At 49.7% G+C, this 27,541-nt stretch overlaps 1 protein-coding gene across 1 annotated transcript; it reads right to left on the bottom strand.

Annotated features, from left to right (window-relative positions):
• Positions 1 to 286: 286 nt before the first annotated feature.
• cep170bb (centrosomal protein 170Bb) lies at positions 287 to 27,541 on the bottom strand (the record flags this gene model as incomplete). Its single annotated transcript, XM_084440140.1, has 18 exons — positions 287 to 513; positions 637 to 688; positions 794 to 887; positions 1,030 to 1,118; positions 1,376 to 1,513; positions 3,116 to 3,272; positions 4,466 to 4,706; positions 5,462 to 7,198; positions 8,719 to 8,839; positions 9,062 to 9,244; positions 9,846 to 11,005; positions 11,460 to 12,002; positions 12,795 to 12,917; positions 16,736 to 16,856; positions 18,025 to 18,083; positions 18,607 to 18,697; positions 20,579 to 20,668; positions 27,437 to 27,541. 18 exons carry the CDS (start codon positions 27,539 to 27,541, stop codon positions 287 to 289), a joined length of 5,331 nt encoding a protein of 1,776 aa, XP_084296266.1.

The following is a 27,541-nucleotide window of genomic DNA, read 5'->3' as shown; positions in this document are numbered from 1 at the left end:
CTGGCACATCGTGGACCAACCACATTTAAAAGACAAGTAGACAAGGCATAACTATGAGAGTACTAGGATATTTTGTTCACAATCCACTTATTATAGCAAGCAACTAGTTGCAATTTCTTTTACTCAGCTTTGCTTACTGTCAGTTGAGCTTGTGCGATGTGGAAGCAACTCTACAGGAGGTTTTCATTACACTGTTACCGATCAGAACGCATGTTCAGTTCTGCATGGTAATGGCGGACAGCATGGTGGAGGCAGTTACTAGAAAAGTTGCGCTACAAGAGTCTGATTAGGCCTTAAAATTAGCGCCGTCAGGCCCGCGAGGGGACCTCTTGGCGTTTTCATTGGTGTTGGAAGTGGTTGGGCCGTGAGCACGGTGTCTGTCCCCCACGGGCTTGGCTGGGGCTTTTCTCTCCTTGTGGGAGGACTTGGCCTGTCCTCCTGAAGCAGCAGCAGCAGCAGCACCTGTGGCGGCCATCTTGGGATTTTCAGTTGGCTCCACGATAGTGTTGATAACTGAGGAAGAGAAGGACTTCCAACATTCTCAATGCATACTTTATTGGCTTATTCTGTAATACTCTCTTATTCGCTAATCATAATTGTCTTATTCTGTAAAACTCTTTGATAACCGTTACTTGCCTTCTAGCTGCTTCTGAACTCTTCGAAGCTCTTTCAGAATGGAAGAGATTTCCTGTGACAGAATTAAAATGATAGCATGAGGGGACATTATTCTGGCACATTTCTTTCCTGTGGCTTCAAGCTGATCTAACATGACTACCGATGTGGGAAGACCAACCTTATTTGATGTTTTCAGGATGGGGACTTCATTCTCCGCATTGATCTTCGCTTCAATCTCCTCCCAAGCCTCAGTCTTGTTGTGGAATAAAACCCTAATAGGAGAAAAATGTAAGTGGAATGCAAACCAAATAGGAAACATAAACGCAAAAAAGCTGCGTATTCATAATAATACTTTAAAACATTCCGAAAAGTAAACGCACTACACGGAAAAAGTACAAGGGATGAGTTCTTTACTTCATTTTCTCAGCCAGCTGTTCTGTGTTCTCTCGAATAGCTTGAGAAAGCTGAGAAACGGGATTCAACATCAGATTGTCCAAAATCACCTGTAGGGAAATAAAACGTTGGATATCAAACACAACCCAAAGCGTGGTTTTCACCGTTATCAATGACATTTAGTTGAATTCCCAGCAGACCAAAACTAACTGCAACAGCTCGTTCTTTGTACATTGTTTAATAGCGATGATTCTTCATTTAACCAGCCTAGTCTTATAATGATGATGTCCATTGGTTCCCAAATCATTAATAGTGAGTGAAAGTACTACTTTGAAATAGAGAGGAAACAGGTATAAACAGGAGTGACCTCTTCGCGGTTCCACGGTCGCCTTTGCTTAGGGCTCGGGTCTTGGTCATTCATGTTAGGATCCAGGTCCAAGACAGCGGCAGAACCGGGAGGAACCTTCTGGTAGTTTAAGCTGGCCTCGGGGATATGTTGGACCAGCTGCAAAGAAAATAAAATAAGTGCGAGGTTCCGCACTTAACGGGAAAAAACTGCAAAGACATGGAGTGCCTCTGGGAGATCTACTCCGAGGGCACAGAGGTCCAATACCTCCCAGGGGAGGGAAGATAGTTCTAGAGTTATAATTCATAGACTTGGCCGGTGTGAGTCGTGCTTTGTGAATGCATGCCCCTATTCAACATGCAACCAGAATGGCAGCTGAGAGAGCAGTGAATTTTAGTATTGCTGGGATACAAGCCGGTAACCAAGACATTAGTGGCGATGCAGAACGGTGCAGGTTTGGGTGATGGTGTGTTTTGTGCAGTGTGAGCCCGGGGGAGACAGTTATGACCCTGAACGACCTTCGTCATGAACCGTCATTAGAAATACAGACGCAGAATCATCCGGGGGTAAATGACAAGAAAGGGGTGCAGAGTTAGGATCTGTGATCGCCGACGCGTGAGGAGAGGGGAGGCAGAGTGAGACAGTGAGAAGAGAGAGAGAGAGAGACACAGAGAGACAGTGAGAAGACAGAGAGAGAGAGAGAGAGAGACAGAGAGAGAGAGAGAGAAAGAGAGACAGAGAGAGAGAGAGACAGAATGAGACACAGAGAGAGAGAGACAGAGAGAGAGAGACAGAGAGAGAGACAGAGAGAGAGAGAGAGACAGAGAGAGAGAGAGAGAGAGAGAGAGAAAGGAAGAGAGAGACAGAGAGAGAAAGGGAGAGAGACAGGAGAGAGAGAGAGGGAGATAGAGAGACAGAGACAGAGAGAGAGAAAGGGAGAGAGACAGAGAGAGAGAAAGGGAGAGAGACAGAGACAGAGAGAGAGACAGGAGAGAGAGAGAGAGAGAGAGAGAGAGAGAGAGAGAGACAGAGACAGAGAGATAGAGAGAGAGAGACAGAGAGAGAGACAGAGAGAGAGACAGGAGAGAGAGAGAGAGAGACTGATGAGTATCTTGAGCACCTGGAATGGTAGGGCCCCCCGCAAAAATGGATATGGGCTCTGCACAGTCAAGAACAGAGAGAGAGAGAGAGAGAGAGAGAGAGAGAGAGAGAGACAGAGAGAGAGAGAGAGATGTCCATGATGACCTGAAGCATGAACAGGGATTCTCGGCACATGTCCCTGAGCTCACAATCAGTACTGTATAACCTACAGTATGTATATGTATGTATGTATGTATGTATGTATGTATGTATGTATGTATGTACTGTATATAGATAACTCCATGAGCAGCACAACTAAGGAGTCTCAATGATTATATTGTTTGATCAAATTCTCTTGAGGTTTCCAACTAAACTAAATGTTGTGTGTAATTGGTGTCCGAATATACTGTAGAAGTGAGAAATGAAAATGATATTTTGTTGACAGATTTGAGGTAAAGTACAGGTTGGGTACTGAATGATGTCATCAGGCCCTGTAACCTCCCCTTTTTAAAAATCAAAATCCTGAATTAGAAACCCAAAGTAAACAATCAAAATAAAGTTACATTAGTATTTTCTTTAAAAAAAAAAAAAAAATCAGAGTTAGCCAAAAGTCCTGTACATACAGTATCTCTGTGGTGGTGTGAGGGTTCAGGGGTCAGGGGTCAGGGGGCGCTGGTGTACCTCTTCCCGGGCCGTGGTGGCGGCGGGCGTGTTGGGTACGGAGCTGGGGGAGGGGTTGGTGCCCATCCCAGAGGAGCTCTGCGAGTCCCCGTCCCCGGCCACGTCATGGATCTCCCGCGCCAGGATGGCCAGGTCCTTCGCCAGATCCTGACTGAGCCTGGCACAACAAAGCCCCGTGAACACAGGCCCGCGCTAGTATATCACATCACATCACATTACATCACATTACATCACATCACATCACATTACATTACATTACATCACATCACATCACATCACATTACTGTCATTACGTGTCTGCTGTGGATGTCGTAGCATGTCCGTAGAATGTCCTCTCTCCTATGATGCTTTTTTAGCCTCTCTTACTCTGAAATGTAATGTATTGCTTTATAAATGTTCTTAGCCGGTAGACAAACATACTCCAGGAGCTTGCTCCATCGCCTTGTTGAGAGGGGTCAGGGAAGAATTTTTTACAGCTCACTTATCTGGCCCCCGGGTGATACTGTTTTTTTGCTTCCCTCTGGAATATGTAGAGAGTGGGATGTCTGCCCACCTCCCTTGTTCTCTGTAAAGCGCATTGTGTTGCCTCTGGGTATGAAATGCGCTATACAAATAAAGCTTTGATTTGATTTGATTTGATTTAGCAGATGCTTTTATCCAAAGCGACTAACAATAATCGCATTTAACGTAGGAAAAGCACACATACTACTACTCACCAGAACTCACAAGTGCATCTCCTTTCTAAAACAAGTGACTAAGAGCTTAATCTAGTGCTGAAGGCAAAGTGCAAGAATAGCAATCTATTCTTAGTACATTGCTACAAATAAAGAAACATACTGCAGACTACATACGTTGTCATTTTGTCAATTTTGAAAGAATACAGTCACAGTAAAAACTGGACACGGTAAAAACAGTTACCATATAACACACAGACATTGCGACTCAAATACAGTTGACAATATCACCAACTTGAATCCATACTTGGTAAATGGACTGCACTTACAGTATCTAGCGCTTTTATCCAAAGACTTTACAATGGCCTCTCAGACACCCATTCACACACACATTCACACACCAATGGCGGCAGCTGCCATGCTAGGTGCTAACCTGCTCACTTGGAGCAATTAGTGGTTCAGTGTCTTGACCAAGGACACTCTGACATGTGGACAGGAGGAGGCGGGATTCGAACCGCCGACCCTACGATCATTGGACGACCCACTCTACCTCCTGAGCCTCAGCCGAACCTTAGCACCTTAGAAGCAGCGCTATCGCTAGCTATGATCAGGTAAAACCAGTCGTCTCAAGGTTAGAATGTAAACCAACAACGAACGCGGTGTCACGCTACGGTACTTTGCGATCTCGGCGCTGTGCGTGGACCAGTTCTGGTAGTGGTCAGCCTCGTTCTGCGCCTCGTCTTCCTCCGTCTCCAGGGACACGGACTTGGAGCGGGCGGTGGAGGCCTTCTGTGCGCGGGACGTTTGCGTGGAGGTGGAGGCGTGGGAGCGCTTGTGTTTGGGCGTGCCCGAGCTCGCCTCATACTCCTCCTCGGACGTCGACGTGTAGTCCGAACCCTTCTGCCTTCGACGGGAATCTAGAAGTAATCAACGAAAGGGCGATGGTCTTAAAATAGAGCTGGATTGAATTATAACACGGCTTAAACGTTATATTCCGCACCATATGAAGGCTAGTCCTTCGTGTGGCGGACCAGGGTTCGATTCCCGGCTCGGGTCCTGTGCCGCATGTCCTCCCCTCTCTCTCTCTCCCACATTTCCTGTCTCTCTACACTGTCCTATAACATTAAAGCTGAAAAGCCCTAAAAATATCTTTAAAACAAAAAAATAAATAATGCATATTCCATATTAAATGCGTTGCATCCACTATGAACAATTGCTCTCATGGTAAGGATCTTTAAACCTACGGTAGTAAATAATAAATCAGCGTCGGTGACAAAGGAATCATAAATCAGAGCTCTGGTACGATGATAAAAGGCATTAAGATGTCTAGACAGGAGCTATGTTTCTATGGAAACCACAGCAGTGATTCATACCAACAGCACAGAGACAGAAGAGAGAAACGCTCCCAGCCTTCTTCTGCCTAGCAACACTGAATCTGACCAACGGCAACACTGCTGCATCTCCTGCTATTCTTTAAAAAACAAAATCTTGACATGATAGAACTGGTAAAAGCTACACTGCTTACTCCCATCCAACGGTTTTAGATCAGTGATCACTGCCATGGTGAAAGTGGCGTAAAGCCAGCGGTCATGGCAACGCACGTTGCCAAAATGTGCTGCTATTTCCTCCGGGGTCGGGGGAGTGGGGGTCAAAGCTCATGCTCGGTACTCACTGGTTGTGCTCGGGTATTTAGCTCCGCTGGAGCGCGTGCGAGCGAGGGGCTGCTTCCCCGAAGCCCCGCCCCCTCTGGCGGACCCCTGCTTGGCCTCGCCCACCGACGTCTTCCTCGCCGGCGCCGCAGGTTCGGCGCTGCGGTTGGCGAAAGCGGGGCGCCCGGCGGAGGACGACTCGTTGTCGCTGGGCGTGGTGAAGGAGCCCGTTCGCTTCCGGGGCATGGCCAGGATGTCCAGCCTGGAGAGCTTCCTGGCGTCGGCCGACGCCTTGCCCGGCGCGCTGACCTGGTCCGAGTTCTGGGAGCCCCTGTCGGTCTCCGCCCCCTCGTTGTCTGAGGCGTCGCCCAGGCGCGCCCGACGGAGCATGGACGCCCGCGTGGGCCGCGGCGCCGAGAGGCTATTGGACCGGGTCAGCGCCTGCTGGGCGGCGGTCTTCGCCGTCTTCCCGTTGTCCTCCTTCTGAAGAGGCGCCACCAGCTTCCTGCTGCGGCCGGAGGAGGGGCGGGCGCCGGCTTCGTGGTCCGAGGCCGCCGCGTCCGGCCAGTGCTGACCGGAGGTCGGCTGACCCTCGGTGAGGTCGAGCGAGCCGCGGTTTCCGGCGCTGCGGCGCATCTGGAAGCGCTTGGCCGCCTCGGCTTTAGCGCCGCCGCCGTCGCCCGCCGCCTGGCCCCGCCTTTTCTCCGACAGGCGCTCGCGCGCCGTAAGCTGGCGTCCTTTCTCCTGGATGGACGGGCTGGACGAGGACTTCTCCTTCTGGAGGCCGCTGACCGCGCCTCGCTTCCTGGGCGCCGCCGGCGCGTTCTTGTTGCTGACCAGGCTCACGGTACTGGCCGTGTCCACGTCCGACTCCCCCGATAAAGAGTCCTCCATGTGGCTGGAACCCTTCTTGGAGCTGCGCCCGGAACCCGACGAGTGGAACCTGGTGTCCAGGGAGGCGAGGGCGGTGTCCGCTTCCCTCAGGAAGGGCGGGGCTTCCGGGGACGCCTCCCCTTTCTGCTCCAGGTCCCTCAGGGTGGGGTGGCTGGAGATGTGCGGGAGCCGCTTGACCTGCACGCTGTCGCTCGGACGCTCTTTGGTGAAGCTCTCCTGACGGACGAAAGAGGACGAGGCGTTGTCCTTGGCGGGGAGAGAGTCCTTGTCCTGCGTTTGGAGGTCGGGGGCGGAGTTATTGGGCTTGACCCCCGACCTGCGGGGCTCGTGGCCGCTCAGGTGCCGGATCAGGACGGTGGTGGGGGTCGTGCGCACCGGCGGGTCGCGACCCCTCTCGGGCTGAGGCAGAACCGGGCTCCGCGCCGGGTCGGACTTACCGGAGCCGTCCTCAGACCCGATGTAGAAGGAGGTGGATTTGGCGGGGGGTGACAGCAGGTCGTGACCCCTGTACTGAGGTCCGCTTTCCCCCGGAGAGGACGCACGGACCCCCGACCGCACCTGGCCCCTCCGGGCCCGCTCCAGAACCGAACCGTCGTCGGACCGGCTGGCGTCGCTCAGGCTGTCTGGGTCCACGTCGTCCTGGACACACAGCAGCTGGGCGGGGTCGTGTTGGCGGGGGGTACCGGAGGTCCGGTCCAGGGGGTCCGGGCCCGGGTAGGGCTCATGGCGGATCAGGATGCTGGGGGCGGGGGCGTCCATCTTGTCTCCGGGGGGAACTTGGGGTAGAAGCCGTCTGGTTCTGGAACTCTGACTGGACTCGGACTCCGAGTTATCGTAGCTGTGAGTCACCATTGACCGGCGTAAATCTGTACAAATAAAAGAATGTTTATTCTCTAAACATACAGACAAAACACAGGCATTATTGTTTTGTTTACAGATAAACGATTCCAACCCTCAACCGCTAAAATGTGTCACTTAAATCAGTCACTATGACCTTTAAGAGACGAAAAAACCACGATGGACCTTTACAGTACAACATCTTCAGCACACGCTCTGTCAAGTAGAGACGGGATATCTGAAGAATGTACAGTAGATAGAAAAATCTATTGATCTACATTTTTGAAATGCATTCCCAAAGAATGTACAGACTACAGACTACAGTCATGATTGGATGTCGGCTTGAGAAGAAGCCTAATTGACCAGCTCAGTCTGAAATGTGATCAGGCGATATCATCTCTATTAGATTAGCTTGTTATATTAATTATTAGTATAACTACAGTACATTTTATATTACATATTAAGACATGAATTAATTCTCGAGACAGTATTTCTCTACGACTGAAAACTAATGCTGAGCCGAAGCTCCGCCTGTTTTCATGTGTTGTTGTCGCCATAGTGATCGGTCTAGAGGGCCCGTTGGCGTGGTAACAGCCATGTTGCTGTTGTGGAGTGACCCAGCCCTGGACTGACTGACCACTGGTGGGGTGACCCAGCCCTGGAATGACTGACCACTGCCCCGACTCTTCTAGTCCAAATTGAACTGCTATTTTTTCCACTATGTTTGTATCACTGCACTTTACGAGTCCTGTCCTGTCCTGTCCTGCCCTGTCCTGTCCTGTCCTGTCCTGTCCTGTCCTGCCCTGTCCTGTCCTGTCCTGCCCTGTCCTGTCCTGCCCTGTCCTGTCCTGTCCTGTCCTGTCCTGTCCTGCCCTGTCCTGTCCTGTCCTGCCCTGCCCTGCCCTGTCCTGTCCTGTCCTGTCCTGCCCTGTCCTGTCCTGTCCTGTCCTGTCCTGTCCTGCCCTGCCCTGCCCTGCCCTGTCCTGTCCTGTCCTGCCCTGCCCTGTCCTGTCCTGTCCTGTCCTGTCCTGCCCTGTCCTGTCCTGTCCTGTCCTGTCCTGTCCTGCCCTGCCCTGCCCTGCCCTGTCCTGTCCTGTCCTGCCCTGTCCTGTCCTGTCCTGTCCTGTCCTGCCCTGCCCTGCCCTGCCCTGCCCTGCCCTGCCCTGCCCTGTCCTGTCCTGTCCTGTCCTGTCCTGTCCTGCCCTGCCCTGCCCTGCCCTGCCCTGTCCTGTCCTGTCCTGTCCTGTCCTGTCCTGTCCTGTCCTGTCCCTCCCTGTCCTGTCCTGTCCTGTCCTGTCCTGTCCTGTCCTGTCCTGTCCTGTCCTGACCTGTCCTGTCCTGCCCTGTCCTGTCCTGACCTGTCCTGTCCTGTCCTGTCCTGTCCTGTCCCCTGTCCTGTCCTGTCCTGTCCTGTCCCCTGTCCTGTCCCATGTCCTGTCCTGTTCTCACACTTGTCCATTGTTGTCTTGCTGTAAGCACCACAGGTCAGAAAATCAAAGTACAATGACAATAAATGAATTCTTCTTCTTCCAGAGGAAACAGACCCCACCTCCATCTGTGAGCTCCCCCTGCGGAGGGGTGGACCCTGGTTCCCCGTAGCTGTCTGCCAGGCTGGCCCAGCGGGACACCCACTTGGGCCCGTCCAGCGCCGCCGGGTCAGCAGTCTGCACCTGGAACCGCCAAGGAAAGAGCGAGGAGGTTCAGTCAGCGCCAAACCCCGCCGTTAGAAAGAACGACGGTCAAACCAGGGAGGCCACGGGGGTAACAGGGGGGTAACAGGGGGGTAACGGGGTCAAACCGGTCAACAGGCATTCACTCACAGAGGAACATGCGCTCAAGCCTCTTATCTCCACCGCCCTGGTGGTACGGTGCCCGGGGGGGGGGGGTATTACCTGAACGAGGCCACCGGGGGCGCCAGAGAGGGAGGCGGGGTGAAAGCCATGCGTTTGGTCGCCGGCGCCGCCGTCGCTAGGGGGGCGGAGGCTAGTCTGCTCGCTCCTCCCCTCGTTAATGACGGGCCGGTACACGCCGGCGGTCACGCCGCTGTACTCCGGGGAGTCGAGGACGCCGAACACCTGCCGGGGACAGAGCATGCATGAGGACAGTAGGACGGGCGGGACGGGGGCGCTTCGCGAGGGGTCAGGGGTCAGGAGATGAGGGCAGGGTGGGGGGGGGGGGGGGGGGGGGGGGCGTTTCCAGGCATGCGTCCCTTGAGTAACGCCACTTTGTAGATCGTTAGTATATATCGTTTCTTTTAAATCTGTTCTCGCTGCGTTTGAATGATTTATGTTTTTATCCTTTTATGTCAAACACGATGTGCTACACTGATTGTATTAGATTGCTATTCTTGCACTTTGCCTTCAGCACTAGATTATGCTCTTAGTCACTTGTTTTAGAAAGGAGATGCACTTGTGAGTTCTGGTGAGTAGTAGAACATTGGCTTTTCCTACGTTAAATGCAATTATTGTTAGTCGCTTTGGATAAAAGCGTCTGCTAAATGACTGTAATGTCATGTAATGTATGAATAGTGCTATATAAATAAAATGACATTGACATTGGTATCCAAATAATTGAATATGATTACACAGAACTAGGATCAGCGCCAACCACTTAGAAATGCTGATGGTGACATTTGGTCAGAGCGCTGGTCAGACGGCGAGCGAGCGGCGAGCCCACCTGGTCGATCATGTTCCGAGCGTCCTCCACTTCCTTGTCCTGGGACTCCGTCTCGATGGTGTAGGTCCCGGCGTCGCTCAGGCTGTCCTCCTCCTCGGTCCTGACCGCTCTGGACGCTCTGGGGTCCACCCCTCGGACCCCCAGGGGCAGCAGGGGCGCCAGCGTGGGGGGCGGGGCGGCGTGGACCGGGGAGGAGGCGTTCAGGACGGCGGCGCGGGACGGCGAGTGGAAGAAGGCGGGGGTGGGGCTTGGGGAGGGGGCGGGTGCCGGCGGTGGTCGAGCGGGGGTGGCGGGGTAGGAGGCGGAGCCGGGCGCGGGCGGCGAGAGGGGGGGCGGGATCAGAGCGCGCGAGGGCGACATCATCACTGGCGGCGCCGACATGGGAGGGGGCGTGGTCTTGTCCGCGGTGGGGGAGGCGGCGCGGTGGCCCGAGTCCCTCAGGAACTCCGCCGCAAACTCCTGCGCCAGCTTGGACTTCTTCCCCATGCTGCCGAACGGCTTGACCATGACCGGCGCCGGTGGCGGCGCCGGACGAGACGACGAACCCGAGCCCGGCACCGAGGAAAAGCTCTCCCCCTCCGTCTTCTCCCTCTTCAGAGAGCTGGACCTCTGGGGCCCTCCGGGGCCCGGACCCCTCGGCGGAACCGACGCCTGCTGGGGGGTCGGGATGTTCCCGTGCACGGACGCCGGTCGCTCGCCGCCCTTCCGGCGCTCCAGCTTGGCCCTGAGCGCCGAGTACGAGTCGGCGTGGGCGGGGTTGTGCGTGAACGACTGCGAGCGCTTCTTGCGCGGGTTGTCGTCGAAGAACTCGATGACGAAGGCCTGCTGGCTGAGGTGCTCCTGCGCCACCTGAGTGTGGGGATCCCTCGTCGGAGAGCGCGCCTCTTGAGGGCTCTGAGGCGGCGGCCTTTCGGGCGGCGCCGGAGTCCGATGGGGCGGGGAGAACTGCTGAGGTTGCAGGACCCGCTGTGACGGAGCGGACGGCGGCGACGGGAACGACTGGACCGGCGGCGCCGACGGTTGGGACGACGCCTCAGACCGCTCGGACCGCTCGGACCGGGCCGAATGATGGGATTGGACCGAATGTTGAGACTTGCTCCGCTTGCCGTTCAAGACCGGGTCCTCGGAATCGCTCTGGGTCCCGTCCTCGTGGTGGTGTCCTAACAACAAACAGAGATAAACATAAACGTAAACATAAATAAACAGAGATAAACATAAACGTAAACATAAATAAACAGAGATAAACATCAAAATAAACATAAATAAACAGATAAACATAAAAATAAACATAAATAAACAGAGATAAACATAAACGTAAACATAAATAAACAGAGATAAATATAAAAATAAACATAAATAAACAGAGATAAACATAAAAATAAAGATAAATAAACAGAGATAAACATAAAAATAAACATAAATAAACAGAGATAAACATAAAAATAAACAGAGATAAAAATAAACATAAATAAACAGAGATAAACATAAAAATAAACATAAATAAACAGAGATAAACAAAAATAAACAGAGATAAACATAAAAATAAACATACAGTAAGAGACAAGAGACCACGCCCCCTCGAACTATTAGTACTAATGAAAGATTCCGTCTGACCTTTCAGGGTCTTGATGTTGATGGCCTGGTCACTCTTGGTACTGTACACATCCTCACACATGGGCCGCCTCTTCATCATGCTGACATCACTGTGCACCAGCCAATCAGCCACCTTGCTCTCGGCCGACATCACCTCAGTGGGCGTGGTCACCGCGGGTTTCCCGGACGCCGTCTGCTGCTGCTGCTGCTGTTTCCGCTGCCGCGAGGAGAACTTCGTCACGTGATCCTTGATCTTGATCTTGCCCGGCGTGCAGTCGTCGAACTCGATGGTGAAAGAGGCGTGGCTCTGGACCACGGGCGGGGTGGGGGCCGCGGGGGCGGGCGGGGCCGGGGGCGGGGCCGGGGGCGTGTCGGTGTCCTTGGTGGGGATCTCGTGGAGTTGGGCCTCGGGGGGTCGGGGGTGGAGCTGGAACTCCTTGGTGGGGATCTCAAAGTAGCTGGGCTCGCGGTGGAAGGTGAACAGCGTCTTGCCCTGGGGGTCGCGGTACTCGGACAGGGAGCCGTTGACCTCCGGCTCCAGAGGGCACGCGTCCTTCGGCAGGTCTGCGAACAGGAAGCGCAAAATAGGTCTCTTCTGAAAACACACGCCAAGGATGATACCGTCTATACAGAGGAATTTAAACTGCTGAATGTCAATATGAACTCAACGGACAGATTGGTGACATTCATTCATTCATTCATTCAAAACTTTATTTAACCAGACAATTAAAAACCTGTTGAGAGACAAAGTCTCTTTAACTAGGGTGATCTGGCCAAGTAGGCAGCAATAATAACAAGTCAAATACAACGTAGAATACAAATGCATCTATAGACACATCAAGTAGGCCTGAATAAGGGACAAGGAGCTTCATTTATACTCAGTTGACAAGTGTCTTACGACAAATGTCTGTCGACAGAAAAAAAATGTTTTTTTATCATTTCTACTTCAGCGAAGTGTCTGATCATCTCCATGGTAACTTGCAGACGCGTGGCTGATTGATCCATGGCAACGAACGTGCCTTCTGTCTAGCTATCCAATCACAGCCATGCCTTCTGTCTAGCTATCCAATCACAGCCATGCCTTCTATCTAGCTATCCAATCACAGCCATGCCTTCTGTCTAGCTATCCAATCACAGTTGTGCGACGGAAGTGACGGCGTCTGTGTCATTAGAAAGTTTGGTAGGTGCACAAAAAAGTGTCGACAGTGACGTCATTTCTCTGTCGACACTTTCAAAAGTATAAATCTGCCTTTAGACACCAGAACAGGAGCAGCCAGTGGGAAGAGTTTCAGAGATGTTTGGTTTGAAACGTGGAAGTGACCGAACGTCTACGGGCCGTTGACTGACCGGGGAGACCGGGGTGACCGGGGAGACCGGGGTGACCCTCCTCGGGGCGGTGATGACCTTTGCACCCGGCATCGTCCTCCCCCCACCAGGAGGGCTGACCGTACAGAGGGGTCGGCCGAGAGACTGGGACCTCTGAGACACAACAACCAACACACACACACACACACATGCACGCGCACACACACACACACACACACATGCACGCGCACACACGCACGCACACACACACACACATACGCACACACACACACACATACGCGCACGCAGACACACACACACAGACACACATACACACACACACAAACGCACACGCAGGGGGAGAGAAAGAGAGTGAGAGCACTTTAGGATATTTTCTTCAAACTTTAGCAATCGTCCGTCTAAATGTTCCCCACTGTGACATCATCAGAGAGCGCCTGTGTTTGCCTTTGAGTTTTCAATGTAAATCACAGTATATACTGTACTAATACAACATAACTGCTGATAAATTGTTAGTAGATACTATGGAGACCGCACACTGAAATGCAAATCCCTTCATACAAGAAATCCTATAGAAAGATTTTAGGCTGCCTTTTTTCAAACCTGACATTTTACAGTGTTTCTCTCCTGAGGATTCCTGTTTCTAGCGTTAATCAAGTCCTAACATCAGACATGCGGAGCACCTCACACACCTCAACGTCTGCTGAACACACACACCGTCAACCTCAGGTCAGAATCACGTCAGTCAAGCTGATACCTGTGACCGTTTGACCCTGACGGAGGTCACAGCAAAGGTCATGAATACATGTGTGTGTGTGGGCTTCTCATGACTAGAGATGTAACGGTATGAACATTTCATATCACGATTATTGACCAAAATTATCACGGTTATCAGTATTATCGCGGTAAAATGTGATGAACATTTTCAAAAACTACTGATGCACAGAATTAAATCATTTCAACAAGTTTTATACTGAAAGCCACAAATAAAATTAGAAGCACTTTTCACTTTTTGCATAATCATTCAAATAATGAGTCTTGGAGACTCTTGCTAACTTTGGTTGATTCTGGGCAATATTTACAGTGAGCTTTTCAAAGTGCGGAAATCAGACACGGTTTTAATTATAATTTTATCACGATACATTCAATCAAATTTGATCGTGGTTTATCATTATACCCAGGGGCGGGGATCCTGGGGGGGTCAGGGAGGAAATGTCCCCCCCAATATTTGAGATCATTAAAATTGTCCCCCCCCAAATATTTAGATTGGGGTAGTGGCATTCAAATGACCAGACAGCCGCGTAGGAAGATGTCCCCCCAAAAAATATCGTTCCATCCCTACTCATGACCCACCCTCCGTGGGGGGTAACGGTCTCTCTCTGTCCTGTCCAGACCGTCACCCTCTGGCCCTGTGACAATATGTGACATACTTGAGCAGCGTTGAGCAGCAGATAAACCGGCGTCCACGGCTTCTCATCTACCGCCTCGGGTCAGACCACAGCGCCGGGCGCCATCTTAACGACGGCCCGTTTCATCCGCTGTTCCCCACGTGACGAGACAAAGCCCTCGGCTGCATCTGGGGCTTTATCGAGCGAGAGGTCGAACAGCTGAGGAGATTAACTCCGCGTTGATTCTAGTGTGAATCCGCTCGTATTTTATTCCCACTACACAGGAGGTCACATCTCAGGTCAAGGCGACGCTTTTTCATCGCACAACAAGCGCCAGGAGATCACAGGACCTACGCAGCGGCGGCGAATCTGTCAGCTGACGCGCTGGGCGATAGAGAGAGGGGTCATTTGACACGCTGGGCGGTAGAGAGAGGGGTCAGTTGACACGCCGGGCGACAGAGAGAGGGGTCAGTTGACGCGCCGGGCGATAGAGAGGGGTCAGTTGACGCGCCGGGCGATAGAGAGAGGGGTCAGTTGACACGCTGGGCGATAGAGAGAGGGGTCAGTTGACACGCTGGGCGGTAGAGAGAGGGGTCAGTTGACGCGCCGGGTGATAGAGAGAGGGGTCAGTTGATGCGCTGGCCGATAGAGAGAGGGGTCAGTTGATGCGCTGGCCGATAGAGAGAGGGGTCAGTTGACACGCCGGGCGATAGAGAGAGGGGTCAGTTGATGCGCTGGCCGATAGAGAGAGGGGTCAGTTGACACGCAGGGCGAATGAGAGAGGGGTCAGTTGACACGCCGGGCGATAGAGAGAGGGGTCAGTTGACGCGCCGGGCGATAGAGAAGGGGTCAGTTGACACGCTGGGCGATAGAGAGAGGGGTCAGTTGACACGCTGGGCGATAGAGAGAGGGGTCAGTTGACGCGCCGGGCGATAGAGAGAGGGGTCAGTTGACGCGCCAAGCGATAGAGAGAGGGGTCAGTTGAGGCGCTGGGCGATTGAGAGAGGGGTCAGTTGATGCGCCGGGCGATAGAGAGAGGGGTCAGTTGACACGCTGGGCGATAGAGAGAGGGGTCAGTTGACACGCCGGGCGATAGAGAGAGGGGTCAGTTGACGCGCTGGGCGATAGAGAGGGGGGTCAGTTGACGCGCCGGGCGATAGAGAGAGGGGTCAGTTGACCTGGTTTACCACGACGTGGGAGGATTATGTTTACCCTGCTACCCAGCGGCCGGACAGGGACAGAGAGGAGGGGCGGGAACATCAACGAGGTCATCGGCGCTAAGCCCAGACTGTGGGCGCGGCAGCCGTTGCCATGGAGACGGGGCGGCAGCCGTAGCCACCGGGGAGGCGGACAGTGACGGAGCGAGAGGAGGAGGAGGGAGAGAGAGAAGGGGGAAGGGAGGAGAGAGAGAGGGGGGAGGGGGGGAGAGAGAGGAGGAGGAGGGGAGGAGAGAGAGAGAGAGAGAGAGAGGGGGGAGGGGAGGAGAGAGAGAGAGAGAGAGGGGGAGGGGAGGAGAGAGAGAGAGAGAGAGAGAGAGAGAGAGAGGGAGGGGAGGAGAGAAAGAGAGAGAGAGAGAGGGGGAGGGGAGGAGAGAGAGAGAGAGAGAGAGAGAGAGAGAGAGAGAGGGGGAGGGGATAGTGTCATGACTGAAATAGGATGAGCTGATGCTGCTGTCATAGAGCAGAGACCTGATTTTTTTCCCCCGAAGGAAAATCAAAATGACTGGTCATTCCTCATCATGTGTAAATGAATGGTCATTCCTCATCATGTGTGCCATTACTGTGTTGAGGATAATTCAGGATGTTTGATGTGAAATTTCAGGATGGTTAATGTGACAAGTCACACATCTCTACAGTATGGTTCACTGTCTGTATCACCAGCAATCACAGCATGCCCTGAATACATTAAAGTGTGCATAATCATTATATATATATATATATATATATATATAGAGAGAGAGAGAGAGAGAGAGAGAGAGATGGTCATATTCAAACATGATGTCTTAACTGTTGACTTTATTTCTTTCATTAATCATACTGTATTTCTGAGCTATAACCAAGGTGGTATACTGTATCAGTATGTCTACCCAGCATGCATTTCAAGCTCCAGTGGGGGATAAACCTTTGACAGGAAACATCTTTGGACTGATCATATGAAACATGAAAATCAGTTATGATAAACGCACTCAAATCATGAAAATATCTTTATCTTAAGTCTCTACTGTAGATATGTAATAGTGTGGTGGTCATTTCTGCTGGACGAATGCTATTAGACTGACTCTGAGTTGGAAAAATCAATGAGATCCATTAGCAGTGCGGCCCCCCACCTAATCTCTCAGAAGCTGTGTGTGTTTATAAAAGGTCACACACAGTGTGTCATATGAGAAGAAGCATCCATGATTCGTCACAGACTGCTCTGGTCTCAGGGACACTCAACTCCAAGGACAGTTATCCTGTTGTGCTCCACTGTGGACCATCTGGAACATGGACACACATGGACACACATGGACACACATGGACACACATGGACACACATGGACACACATGGACACAATCACACAGCTGTGAGACCTTCACCAACACTTACCCTGGGACACCGACTTCTTGTCTGTCTTCTCTAGTTTGGACTTGTCCTCCAGGGGCTCAGATGACCTCTTCCCCTCAGATGCCTTCAGCCCCATCTGCAGCTGGCTGGTGTACTTCTCATGCTGGAACAGCAGGGGGCGCCAAGGAAATCAAGTCACATAATGACAGTGAAGGTTTAGCTGACTTACGCCAATAAAAATGGTATTTAAACAAAAGATGTTCGTTGTAAAAATGATGTTGTTTCTTCATATATATGAGCGTGTTTGACCTGTTTGAGTGAACACATCTCTCAATGCTCTTAGGCCGGATTCATAGTCGACGCAAACTACATAAGCGCAAGCTTCGCAAGGCCACGCGAGATCTCGTTGCGTCCTTGCGTGTGTCATGCCGAAATGTGTCACTTGACGCGAGCAATAGTGCAATTCCTTGCGTTTCCACAAAACAAAACACAGAACGCAAGCTCTCGAGTCATGTTGGAGCTCGCGTTCACAACGTAGCTTGCGTTGTTAACGTCGACTATGAATCAGGCCTTAGACACATCATCAGTGACTGTGTACTGTAAATACACATACAGTAATACACCCATACTGTAAATACACATAGAGTAATACACCCATACTGTAAATACACATACAGTAATACATCCATACTGTAAATACACATACAGTCATACATCCATACTGTAAATACACACACAGTAATACATCCATACTGTAAATACACACAGTAATACATCCATACTGTTAATACACATACAGTTATACATCCATACTGTAAATACACACAGTCATACATCCATACTGTAAATACACACAGTAATACATCCATACTGTAAATACACACACAGTCATACATCCATACTGTAAATACACATACAGTAATACACCCATACTGTAAATACACACAGTAATACACCCATACTGTAAATACACACACAGTAATACATCCATACTGTAAATACACAGAGTAATACATCCATACTGTAAATACACACACAGTAATACATCCATACTGTAAATACACATACAGTAATACATCCATACTGTAAATACACAGAGTAATACATCCATACTGTAAATACACACACAGTAATACACCCATACTGTAAATACACATACAGTAATACATCCATACTGTAAATACACACACAGTAATACATCCATACTGTAAATACACATACAGTAATACATCCATACTGTAAATACACACAGTAATACATCCATACTGTAAATACACAGAGTAATACATCCATACTGTAAATACACATACAGTAATACATCCATTCTGTACCTTCAGAGCTTCCTCTGGGACTTTATGCTGACTCCTCTCCAGAACATACACATGGGAATGTAAACTCGGAGTTAAGAACATAACAGAAACATTACATCATGGACACACATTTCAAATTAAAGTTATTATTTAAGGTTATGCCTGTTTGGTCACTCAAACATTCAGTGGTGACTGAAACATTATTTTCAGAGGTAGTACAACTCAAGGAAATTTAAGGCAAGTAATCGACGTGTATTACACTGAACCCTAACCCTAACCCTAACCTTAACCACTAACATTGTAGGCTCACACTTCCTTGAGTTGTACACAGTTGGTCTGTAGACAGAGGCCCTCTGTCAAAACAGGTGGGAAAGACCTAATTGTCGGATCAATTTGGACCATGAGCTACACTGACTTTTAAAACCCCTTCTCTTCTTTCCTACGAGGAGGATTGAGAGAAAGTTTGGTCGGAGCTACGGTAGAGTCATAGCACTTCACATACAAGAGTAACCGAGGGATGTGAATTAATGGCAGATCCGATTTCTTTGAGCGCGCCGATAATTTGATATGCTACAGTACAGTACATGCTGAGCTTGAGTACACGTGAAAGGATATCATATCCAAAGCGGATGACATCGGCCAGCTTCAGGGTGATGTAGGTCTGGTCCGGGATCCTGAGGTCGTTCACGAACGTCTGGAGGGAAAGGCAACCATCTTGAATAAACAGGAAGTCAACACTCGAATCTGACCTATCACAACCACACTGGCGACTACCATGCCAGAAGACTGTCATGGACATGTCACGTTATCGGTAGGTCTTGTAGGCCAACTGTTTCTCCTGAATATGTGACGTAATGAAGGTAACATTCTGGGTTTACTGTACTAAGTAATAACCATAAGCTTCACCTTAACTCTTTTGATCAGATTATGTTGCCAAGAAAAGCTAAGAAGAGGATAGAACAGATGTAAGCCAATCAAAACGCGTGATGTTTGGGAGTGATGCGCTCAGCTCGCTGACCCGTGGGCCCGTCTGCAGTGTTAATTTGATCAAATCGACCCAGTCCAGAGAAAACTACTTGGAAAGTGTCCATTTTGGCCCGATGACAGAGGGAAACCTGCATTGGCACAACAACAGACCTCTCAGACGCTAGCCTCCTACTGGGATCCTGAGATGGCTCTGTTCACAGCCCTGTACGACTGCCTTTCACATATTTCAGGACCTACTATAGCAGTGACCACACAAAGTGACCACAGACCTTTCAGACATGTGGTTGTCACAGCATTTAAAGCATACTGTTACGATGAGAACACTACATTTGCCATTGGTCAGCACAGTACCGTTCAGGTAACGGCAGCAATAGTCCATTTTCATAGGAAAGAGCCTTAGCATTGATAATAAGCCTCACCCTGTTTTAGAAAGCATTCTTAACAATGACTTATAGTGAGTGAGACCCATTAATACATGCTTAAAGCTAGTTCTAGTACCTACTGTACAGGCTTATAGCAGAGCTACTTAACAGTAACGCTATATCATCCATCTAGTAACAGCAGATTCTGACATCTGTGAGTCGATACAGTTTAAGTCGTGCTGTCAGAGTCGGGTCAATCCTCATCTATTATGAACCATGTTGATCTAAGTCTGCGTCGTTGTGTGACTAGAGGACAGACGGTCGTCCCCTCGTCCCCCTGAAACACTCAGCCCATTCAGTCCTCCCCTCGTCCCCCTGAAACACTCACCCCATTCAGTCCCCCTGAAACACTCACCCCATTCAGTCCTCCCCTCGTCCCCCTGAAACACTCACCCCATTCACACTCACCCCATTCAGTCCTCCCCTCGTCCCCCTGAAACACTCACCCCATTCACACTCACCCCATTCAGTCCTCCCCTCGTCCCCCTGAAACACTCACCCCATTCACACTCAGCCCATTCAGTCCCCCTGAAACACTCACCCCATTCAGTCCCCCTGACACACTCACCCCATTCAGTCCCCCTGAAACACTCACCCCATTCACACTCACCCCATTCAGTCCTCCTGAAACACTCACCCCATTCACACTCACCCCATTCAGTCCTCCTGAAACACTCACCCCATTCACACTCACCCCATTCAGTCCCCCTGAAACACTCACCCCATTCAGTCCCCCTGAAACACTCACCCCATTCACACTCAGCCCATTCAGTCCCCCTGAAACACTCACCCCATTCACACTCACCCCATTCAGTCCCCCTGAAACACTCACCCCATTCAGTCCCCCTGAAACACTCACCCCATTCACACTCACCCCATTCAGTCCTCCCCTCGTCCCCCTGAAACACTCACCCCATTCAAGCTCCCCAGGTCCCCCTGAAACACTCACCCCATTCAGTCCCCCTGACACACTCACCCCATTCAAGCTCCCCAGGTCCCCCTGAAACACTCACCCCATTCAGTCCCCCTGAAACACTCACCCCATTCAGTCTCCCTGAAACACTCACCCCATTCACATTCACCCCATTCAGTCCCCCTGACACACTCACCCCATTCACACTCATCCCATTCACACTCAGCCCATTCAGTCCCCCTGAAACACTCACCCCATTCAGGCTCCCCAGGTCCTTGACCAGGTGCTCGTCGGTGGTGGGGTTGTAGTTGATGACGGCGTGCTGCTTGTCCACGCTACGAGACTGCGGGAGAAGAAAGACAATCAATCATGGGGATTTACTAGCCTGACACAGACTGAGTCCGCATTTCCTTTCACTTCATTATTCGGTTTGAACAGGCTCCTAGAAGGGCGTGGCCGAAGAGGGAGTCCTCCGGATTAGTTCCTCCCCTAACCAATCACAGAGCTTGATATCGCATTCAAAGGACGCTGATTGGCCTGGTTGGAATTCCAACCGAGAAATCACTCTGGATGAGAGCTTTTCCAAACCCTGTATTGCATTTTGAAAATGAAAGCGTCCGTGAGATTCAGGGGCTGGAGCCAGACTAGTGATTTAAAACCAGGGTTTTCAACCGCTGGTCTGTCCAATGCTTTTTGGTGTCTTTGGAATATGGTTACTGTAACGCCCACAGCTAAGCAAGTAGGTGTTTGTGCTGTGAAACTGTGAAATGAGCAGGTCTGGTCTAGCTAATGAAAACGTATACGTCCTATCATTGTGGTCACGCGCGCCACGCCTGCGCCTGGCAAAAAAAAGTGTCCCTCATTTGGGAGTGAGAAAGTTGGCGACCCTAATCTCAGCCCATGTCCCCCCCCCCCCCCCCCCCCCCCCAAAAAAAAACAGGGGTCCGCAGGTTGCTCCTTAGTCAGGATGGTGGTCTGAAAACCCCTGATTCACAACACAGAGGCGGTTCTACTAACATTCATTTCACTAGCAATTTTTTCAAATGCCTTTTTCATGAAGCTTGATCCGATCAATGAGAGTGATTGTCGGTCATATCCGATAGCAAGTGGGCGTCGGAGCGCTAAAGCAGTCTGCAAGGATATCAGGAGGCCGGTTTGTCCCTGGAGGTCAGCGATACTGTCGGATAGTGTTGGATACTAAGAATATACTGGATTCTGGGAAGATGATGGTTTCAAATGCTTGGGCATAATGGTGTTGAGTACTGTATGGTATATATAACTAGCCCTGGGACTAAAATAACCAGTTAAGCACCAAAACAGCATTTTTGCGTCACTCAATCAATTCATTTGTTTTCCTATTGAGTTTTTTTTTAAAATAAAAAATAAAGACCTGATTATTGAGATGGTTTAATGCAGACCTGATTATTGAGATGGTCTAATGCAGACCTGATTATTGAGATGGTGATGCACACACACACACACACACACACACACACACTGTACACGCACACACTCTCTTGGTCTAAACTGAAAACGTTCCTTTATTCTCTCCATTACAGCCTAGTTGTTATACTTTTAACATCCCTGTAACATTTGTGTTACGGTTTTTAATGTTATTTTATTGTTTAAATTTGTTTTTTGTCTTATATGTTTAAGTTGTTTTATTTAAAATCTGTATTATTGCTTGCTGTATGTTTTTTTTTAATGTACAGTAGGCCTATTCCTTTAAATGTAAACTGAGACCATGCTGCATTTTGATTGATTGATTGATTGATTGATTGATCGATTGATTGATTGAACCCTAAGGTTATACCGTAGGTCCCATTTAAGGCAATTAGGATTATGTGCGTGCGTGTGTGTGTGTGTGTGTGTGTACAGTACACATGCATTAGAGACAACACTATAGCTGAGTACAGACATTCCTATAAACCATCCCAGAGATGCTGAGTCTGATACTACCGTGCAACTGACTGCAGCAGAGGACGACAGACAACGTGGTTCAGAACACACAGACACCAGAGATCAGCTGGCGGTCCACAGGAAGTGAGCAGATGACTGTCCACAGGAAGTGAGCAGATGACTGTCCACAGGAAGTGAGCAGATGACTGTCCACAGGAAGTGAGCAGATGACTGTCCTCTTCAATACAGCTCTCCCATCTACACGCTCCACCAGACTAAGCCACGCGGCGTCCGCTGACATCACGTTCCTCTCATCGGATGTGACCGTTCAAGCGTATTCACAAACATATCAGCATATAAAGATGAATAATTCACGAGTGTGTCTAAAAGCCTGGTCGAGCTCTTTGTCTCATGTGTGTGGAAGATGCCGGCTTGAAAAGCTCGCAAGTCTACTGTACCAGAACGTGACTCACTATAATGAATGGGGGTGAATAATTAGATAAATGTATGTTTACTGTGTGCGTCTAATGCTAGAGGAACAACTTGAGTTCATTACAATGCATAAGCATGGACTGCTCACACATCAGCTCGCATGTCTATGGGAATGCAATGGATTTCCCTCATGAATAATTAATAACCTCTATTTTTTGTTGTTTTTCGCTTCCAAAAACAGCCAAGGCTGTTGCAAGTGATGCTAACATAAAGAGCTGACGAATCACACGCCTTGAAACTGAATTTGATGATTTATGAAATCAGGAATGTGCTATGGTATGTCCCAAATCTGACACGCAGTATCAAAGACATAATGAAGTTGGAACAAACCGTACTTGACTGAACAGTCGCACGGACACTAGACACACTGGCGCAACATATAATAGGTATGTAGCCCCGGAGGCTGTAGCTCAGGAGGTAGAGCGGGTCGTCCAATGATCGTAGGGTCGGCGGTTCAAATCCCGGCTCCTCCTGTCCACATGTCGAAGTGTCCTTGGGCGAAGACACTGAACCCCAAATTGCTCCCAGTGAGCAGGCTAGCACCTTGCATGGCAGCTGCCGCCATCGGTGTGTGAATGTGTAAAGTAAAGTGTACTTTACTGTAGTGCAAAGTGCTTTGGATAAAAGCGCTATATAAGTGCAGTCCATTTACCATTTATTTTTATTTATTTACATCCGACCATTCAAGAGACAGCGCCGGGACACTTGACGAGAGATTTCCCATCGACCCTTGCCTGCCATTGTGCCCTTGAGCAAAGCTTAAACCTTCTCTACACTCCTACCCTACCCTGCTCAACCTGGCTCAACACAATTTCATTATAAAAGCAACCTTTCATTTCATTCATCTCAATCTGTCTGAAAGCAGTAATCCCTGTGAAAGCGCGGAGGTGACCGGTGGTGGATTACCCTGCCCCCGCCCTGCCCCCCCCCCCGTGATCAGGCTTAACACCGGAGTGTCTGGTCATTAACATCATCATTACCCCCCCCCCCCCCGATGATCAGCCTTAACACCGCCGGAGCGTCTGGTCATTAACATCATCATTACCCCCCCCCCCCCCCCCGTGATCAGGCTTAACACCGGAGTGTCTGGTCATTAACATCATCATTACCCTCTCCAGGGTGGCCCATCAACGAGGGCGTCGTCTGAGGACGCGCCTTTAACAATCCTGTTTTAATGCTTCCTCCATCCCTCTATCCCTCCATCCCTCCGTCTCCATCACCCCACCCTCCATCACCCCATCCCTCTATCCCTCCATCTCTCCATCCTTCCATCACCCCATCCCTCTATCCCTCCATCCCTCCATCACCCCATCCCTCTATCCCTCCATCCCTCCGTCTCCATCACCCCATCCCTCTGTCTCTCCATCACCCCATCCCTCTATCACACCCCATCTCTCCATCCCTCCATCACCCCATCTCTCCATCCCTCTATCCCTCTATCCCTCTATCCCTCCATCACCCCATCCCTCTATCACACCCCATCTCTCCATCCCTCTATCACCCCATCTCTCCATCCCTCTATCCCTCCATCCCTCTATCCCTCTATCCCTCCATCACCCCATCCCTCTATCACACCCCATCTCTCCATCCCTCCATCACCCCATCTCTCTATCCCTCTATCCCTCCATCACCCCATCCCTCTATCCCTCCATCCCTCCATCACCCCATCCCTCTATCACCCCATCCCTCCACCCTCTCCATCTCTCTATCTCTCCATCTCTCTATCCCTCCATCTCTCAACCTGCATGTGAATGAGGGGACTAGGGTTCAGATCCAGAGAAGAGCAGCCAGTCTGATGTTTAGCCTGGTTGGGCCTAAGGTTCCCTGGTGTAGCATTATTCTGATGTAGCATACTATAGTATGCACTTCCCCTGTATACTGTACACTCTACACAGCATGCACTTTCATGTACAGTATAAAGCATGCTCCAGTACATTAAGTGCTGTGGGTTTGAACTCAATTCTCCTGGAGAGGCTGGAACTACTGTATGCATCAATGTCATCACTGATAATTAAAGATTCAGACGAATAAGAGCTGAAGATTGAAATCCCCAAATGTTTCATGAACCAAACTGATTTGATCAATACGTGATATACATGCAAGTGAACTCCCCTAGTGTGACTGGTGGCAGGAAGCAGGAGACAAAAACACTCAAGGAGACACTAAAAGAAAAAGGTGAGAGACAAACTCAACCATGGAATATTCCCCCCCTTGTAATTTAACTTGATCTATTATGTATATTATCTATCTATCTATTCTGCTGTACCTTTCCCACTGCTACTGTACCCTTCCCACTGCTGAAACCCCAAATTTCCCCCACAGGGCTTAATAAAGTATATCTTATCTTAACAGAAGTCCAGGCTAAAAGATGGCGGTTTGGACAGTGTTGAAGCTAGCTGCTGCTGTCATTGGTGAATTGTTAGAGTCGTTGAAAAATAACTGTTAGGAGCACATAGTGGTAAACCGGGGCACTACAAAACAGACAAAAGCTACTGTAGGTCTCAACCCAACCAAACTACATGTACCATGGAGCTAAAATGGCACTGAACAACACCAAAAGTCAACCTGTAAAAAACAGTGCGTTGAGCTGTAGGCTGTGCTTTCATAGCAGGCTAAAAATGAACAAAATAGTTACAAAACTAGCAGGCTTACCTGTAAAATAACAATTTGGGCCACACAATAATGTCATTGTAGCAGCGTGAGATGGGAGCTTTCAATGCTGAACAAAAAGGGTGAATAGTGTTGGTGACAAAGACACCACTGTGGTTTGGAAGGTAGGACAAAGGCTGGTTATCTGTAGCCAACAGGACGGGACAGGGTCAATCCCAAATCTACATCTACAGTAACTGACCAAGCCTTTGCCTGAAACATAGGTGAAAAGTATATAGAGAAAAGGCATAGGGAACTAGCTTACAGGCTTTTCTCTGAGGTAAGGTAACACATTTCACAATATTCCCATTCTACAGACTCAAGATTCTTTTATTCGTCACGTACAGTCGGTGTACAGTCACGGTGAAATGTTGCTCATATCTACAGTAAGAGTGAGATATATAAGAGAGAGCAACAGACTGTATGGACGATGATTCAAGGAAGGTCTTTTTTTTTCACCATATGACACCATTAAAGTCCACTTCAGCTGTTGCTATTGGCAACGGCTGAGCGCATCAGAGGAAGCTGACAGCCCTGCGTCGTCAGGATCACCTGACTCGTCGCCGCGGTGACTGTCGGAGTGTGTGTATAAAACAACAAGGAGCATTTACGCCTGTGTCACGGTTGACAGCTCACTCCCCTAACCTGGATATGAGACCTATTTTCTTGAAGCAGCGATCTTCATTGGTGGTTTGGCTGGTTTCTCTAAAAAGGACACTTGCTTCAGTAAACATACAGTAAACATCTTTATATCTGGAATTGAATCTTTTGTACCGTGTTGGGTTGAAAAGATACAGTACACAATTAAATGCACACGCCCCATATAAATGACAATCAATCAATCAATCAATCAAAGCTTTATTTATATAGCGCATTTCATACCCAGAGGCAACACAATGCGCTTTACAGAGAACAAGGGAGGTGGGCATACGACACACCCCTACAAGACAATTAGCAATGTAGTATTTCACAATTCTGTGAAGCAAGACAATAATGGGGTCTAAAAATAAATTTCAATCAAGTTGTTGTCATCCCACCACACGCCAGATGTAGTCCTCCCCAGCTGAGAGGGCAGTGACAAGACAGGAGCCTAATCAGCAGGAACCATCTTATTACAAACATACGGTCCTTTGTTGGAAGGCGTCAACTTCCTTCTGGGATTCCTGTTCAGTTTGAGGTTAATTTCCTCGTCCTTGCAGTCCCTTCCTATTTAAGCCAATCAGAGGCTTCTAAAAACAGCCTTTACCCTAATGGACACGCCAGCGTTCAGCACTGTCCAAACACACCGGTCAAAGATTGTTTTCATCTGGCAAACTGAAACAGTAGACGAGAGAATGGATAGAGGGTCGGATAGAAGTGTGCAGCAGCAGAGGCTAATGGGCTCTGTCTAATAGCTGGATTGCTCTATCTAAGAGCTGGATTCATCCCTGTGTCTCTGGAGCACAGCGACCAGAAGGTGCATCATTCCATTTCATAACAACCATCATCCTCAACCAGCCGGACCACCAGTCATCCCAAAAACAAACGGTAGAACCACCAACTCTTTTGGTTTCTGTGTAACGGCGAAGAACTTCCAAAGTTACATGAACTTCAGGCGTAAATGGTAAATGGACTGCACTTATATATATAGCGCTTTTCCACCTTAGCGGCACTCAAAGCACTTTACAATGACCTCTCATTCACCCATTCACACACCAATGGCGGCAGCTGCCATGCAAGGTGCTAACCTGCTCATTGGGAGCAATTCGGGGTTAGGTGTCTTGCTCAAGGACACTTGGACATGTGGACAGTCGGAGCTGGGATTCGAACCGCCGACCCTTCGATCACTGAACGACCCGCTCTACCAACTGAGCTACAGCCGCCCCGTATAGTCAAATTAGCATAAACAGTTAAGGTTACAGAGGAAGAAAAAACACCAGCATCTGAACCAATCCCTATTGAACTTGAGCTTTGGCTCTCACAAAGATAATCACCCACGGTTTTCCCAAAACCGGGAAGGACCTGAAATCCATCTTATGGGTTGTTCCTGGAAGGGCGAATGGTTGGGATGGAGAGATGGCGTCCGACTCACCTGCAACATCAGCTCACAGTCCTCCCGGCCCACGAAGATCATCTCCCTCGGGAGGCGGTGGCGCGTGCCTGAGCTGCTCACCAGGAACCATGACGTCACACTCAT

This window comes from Borostomias antarcticus, assembly GCF_949987555.1.
Source record: "Borostomias antarcticus genome assembly, chromosome: 6".
In the NCBI taxonomy this organism is placed as follows: Eukaryota; Metazoa; Chordata; class Actinopteri; order Stomiiformes; family Stomiidae; genus Borostomias; species Borostomias antarcticus.
Note: the sequence above shows the minus strand (reverse complement) of the source record. Positions and strands in the feature narration are given on the sequence as shown.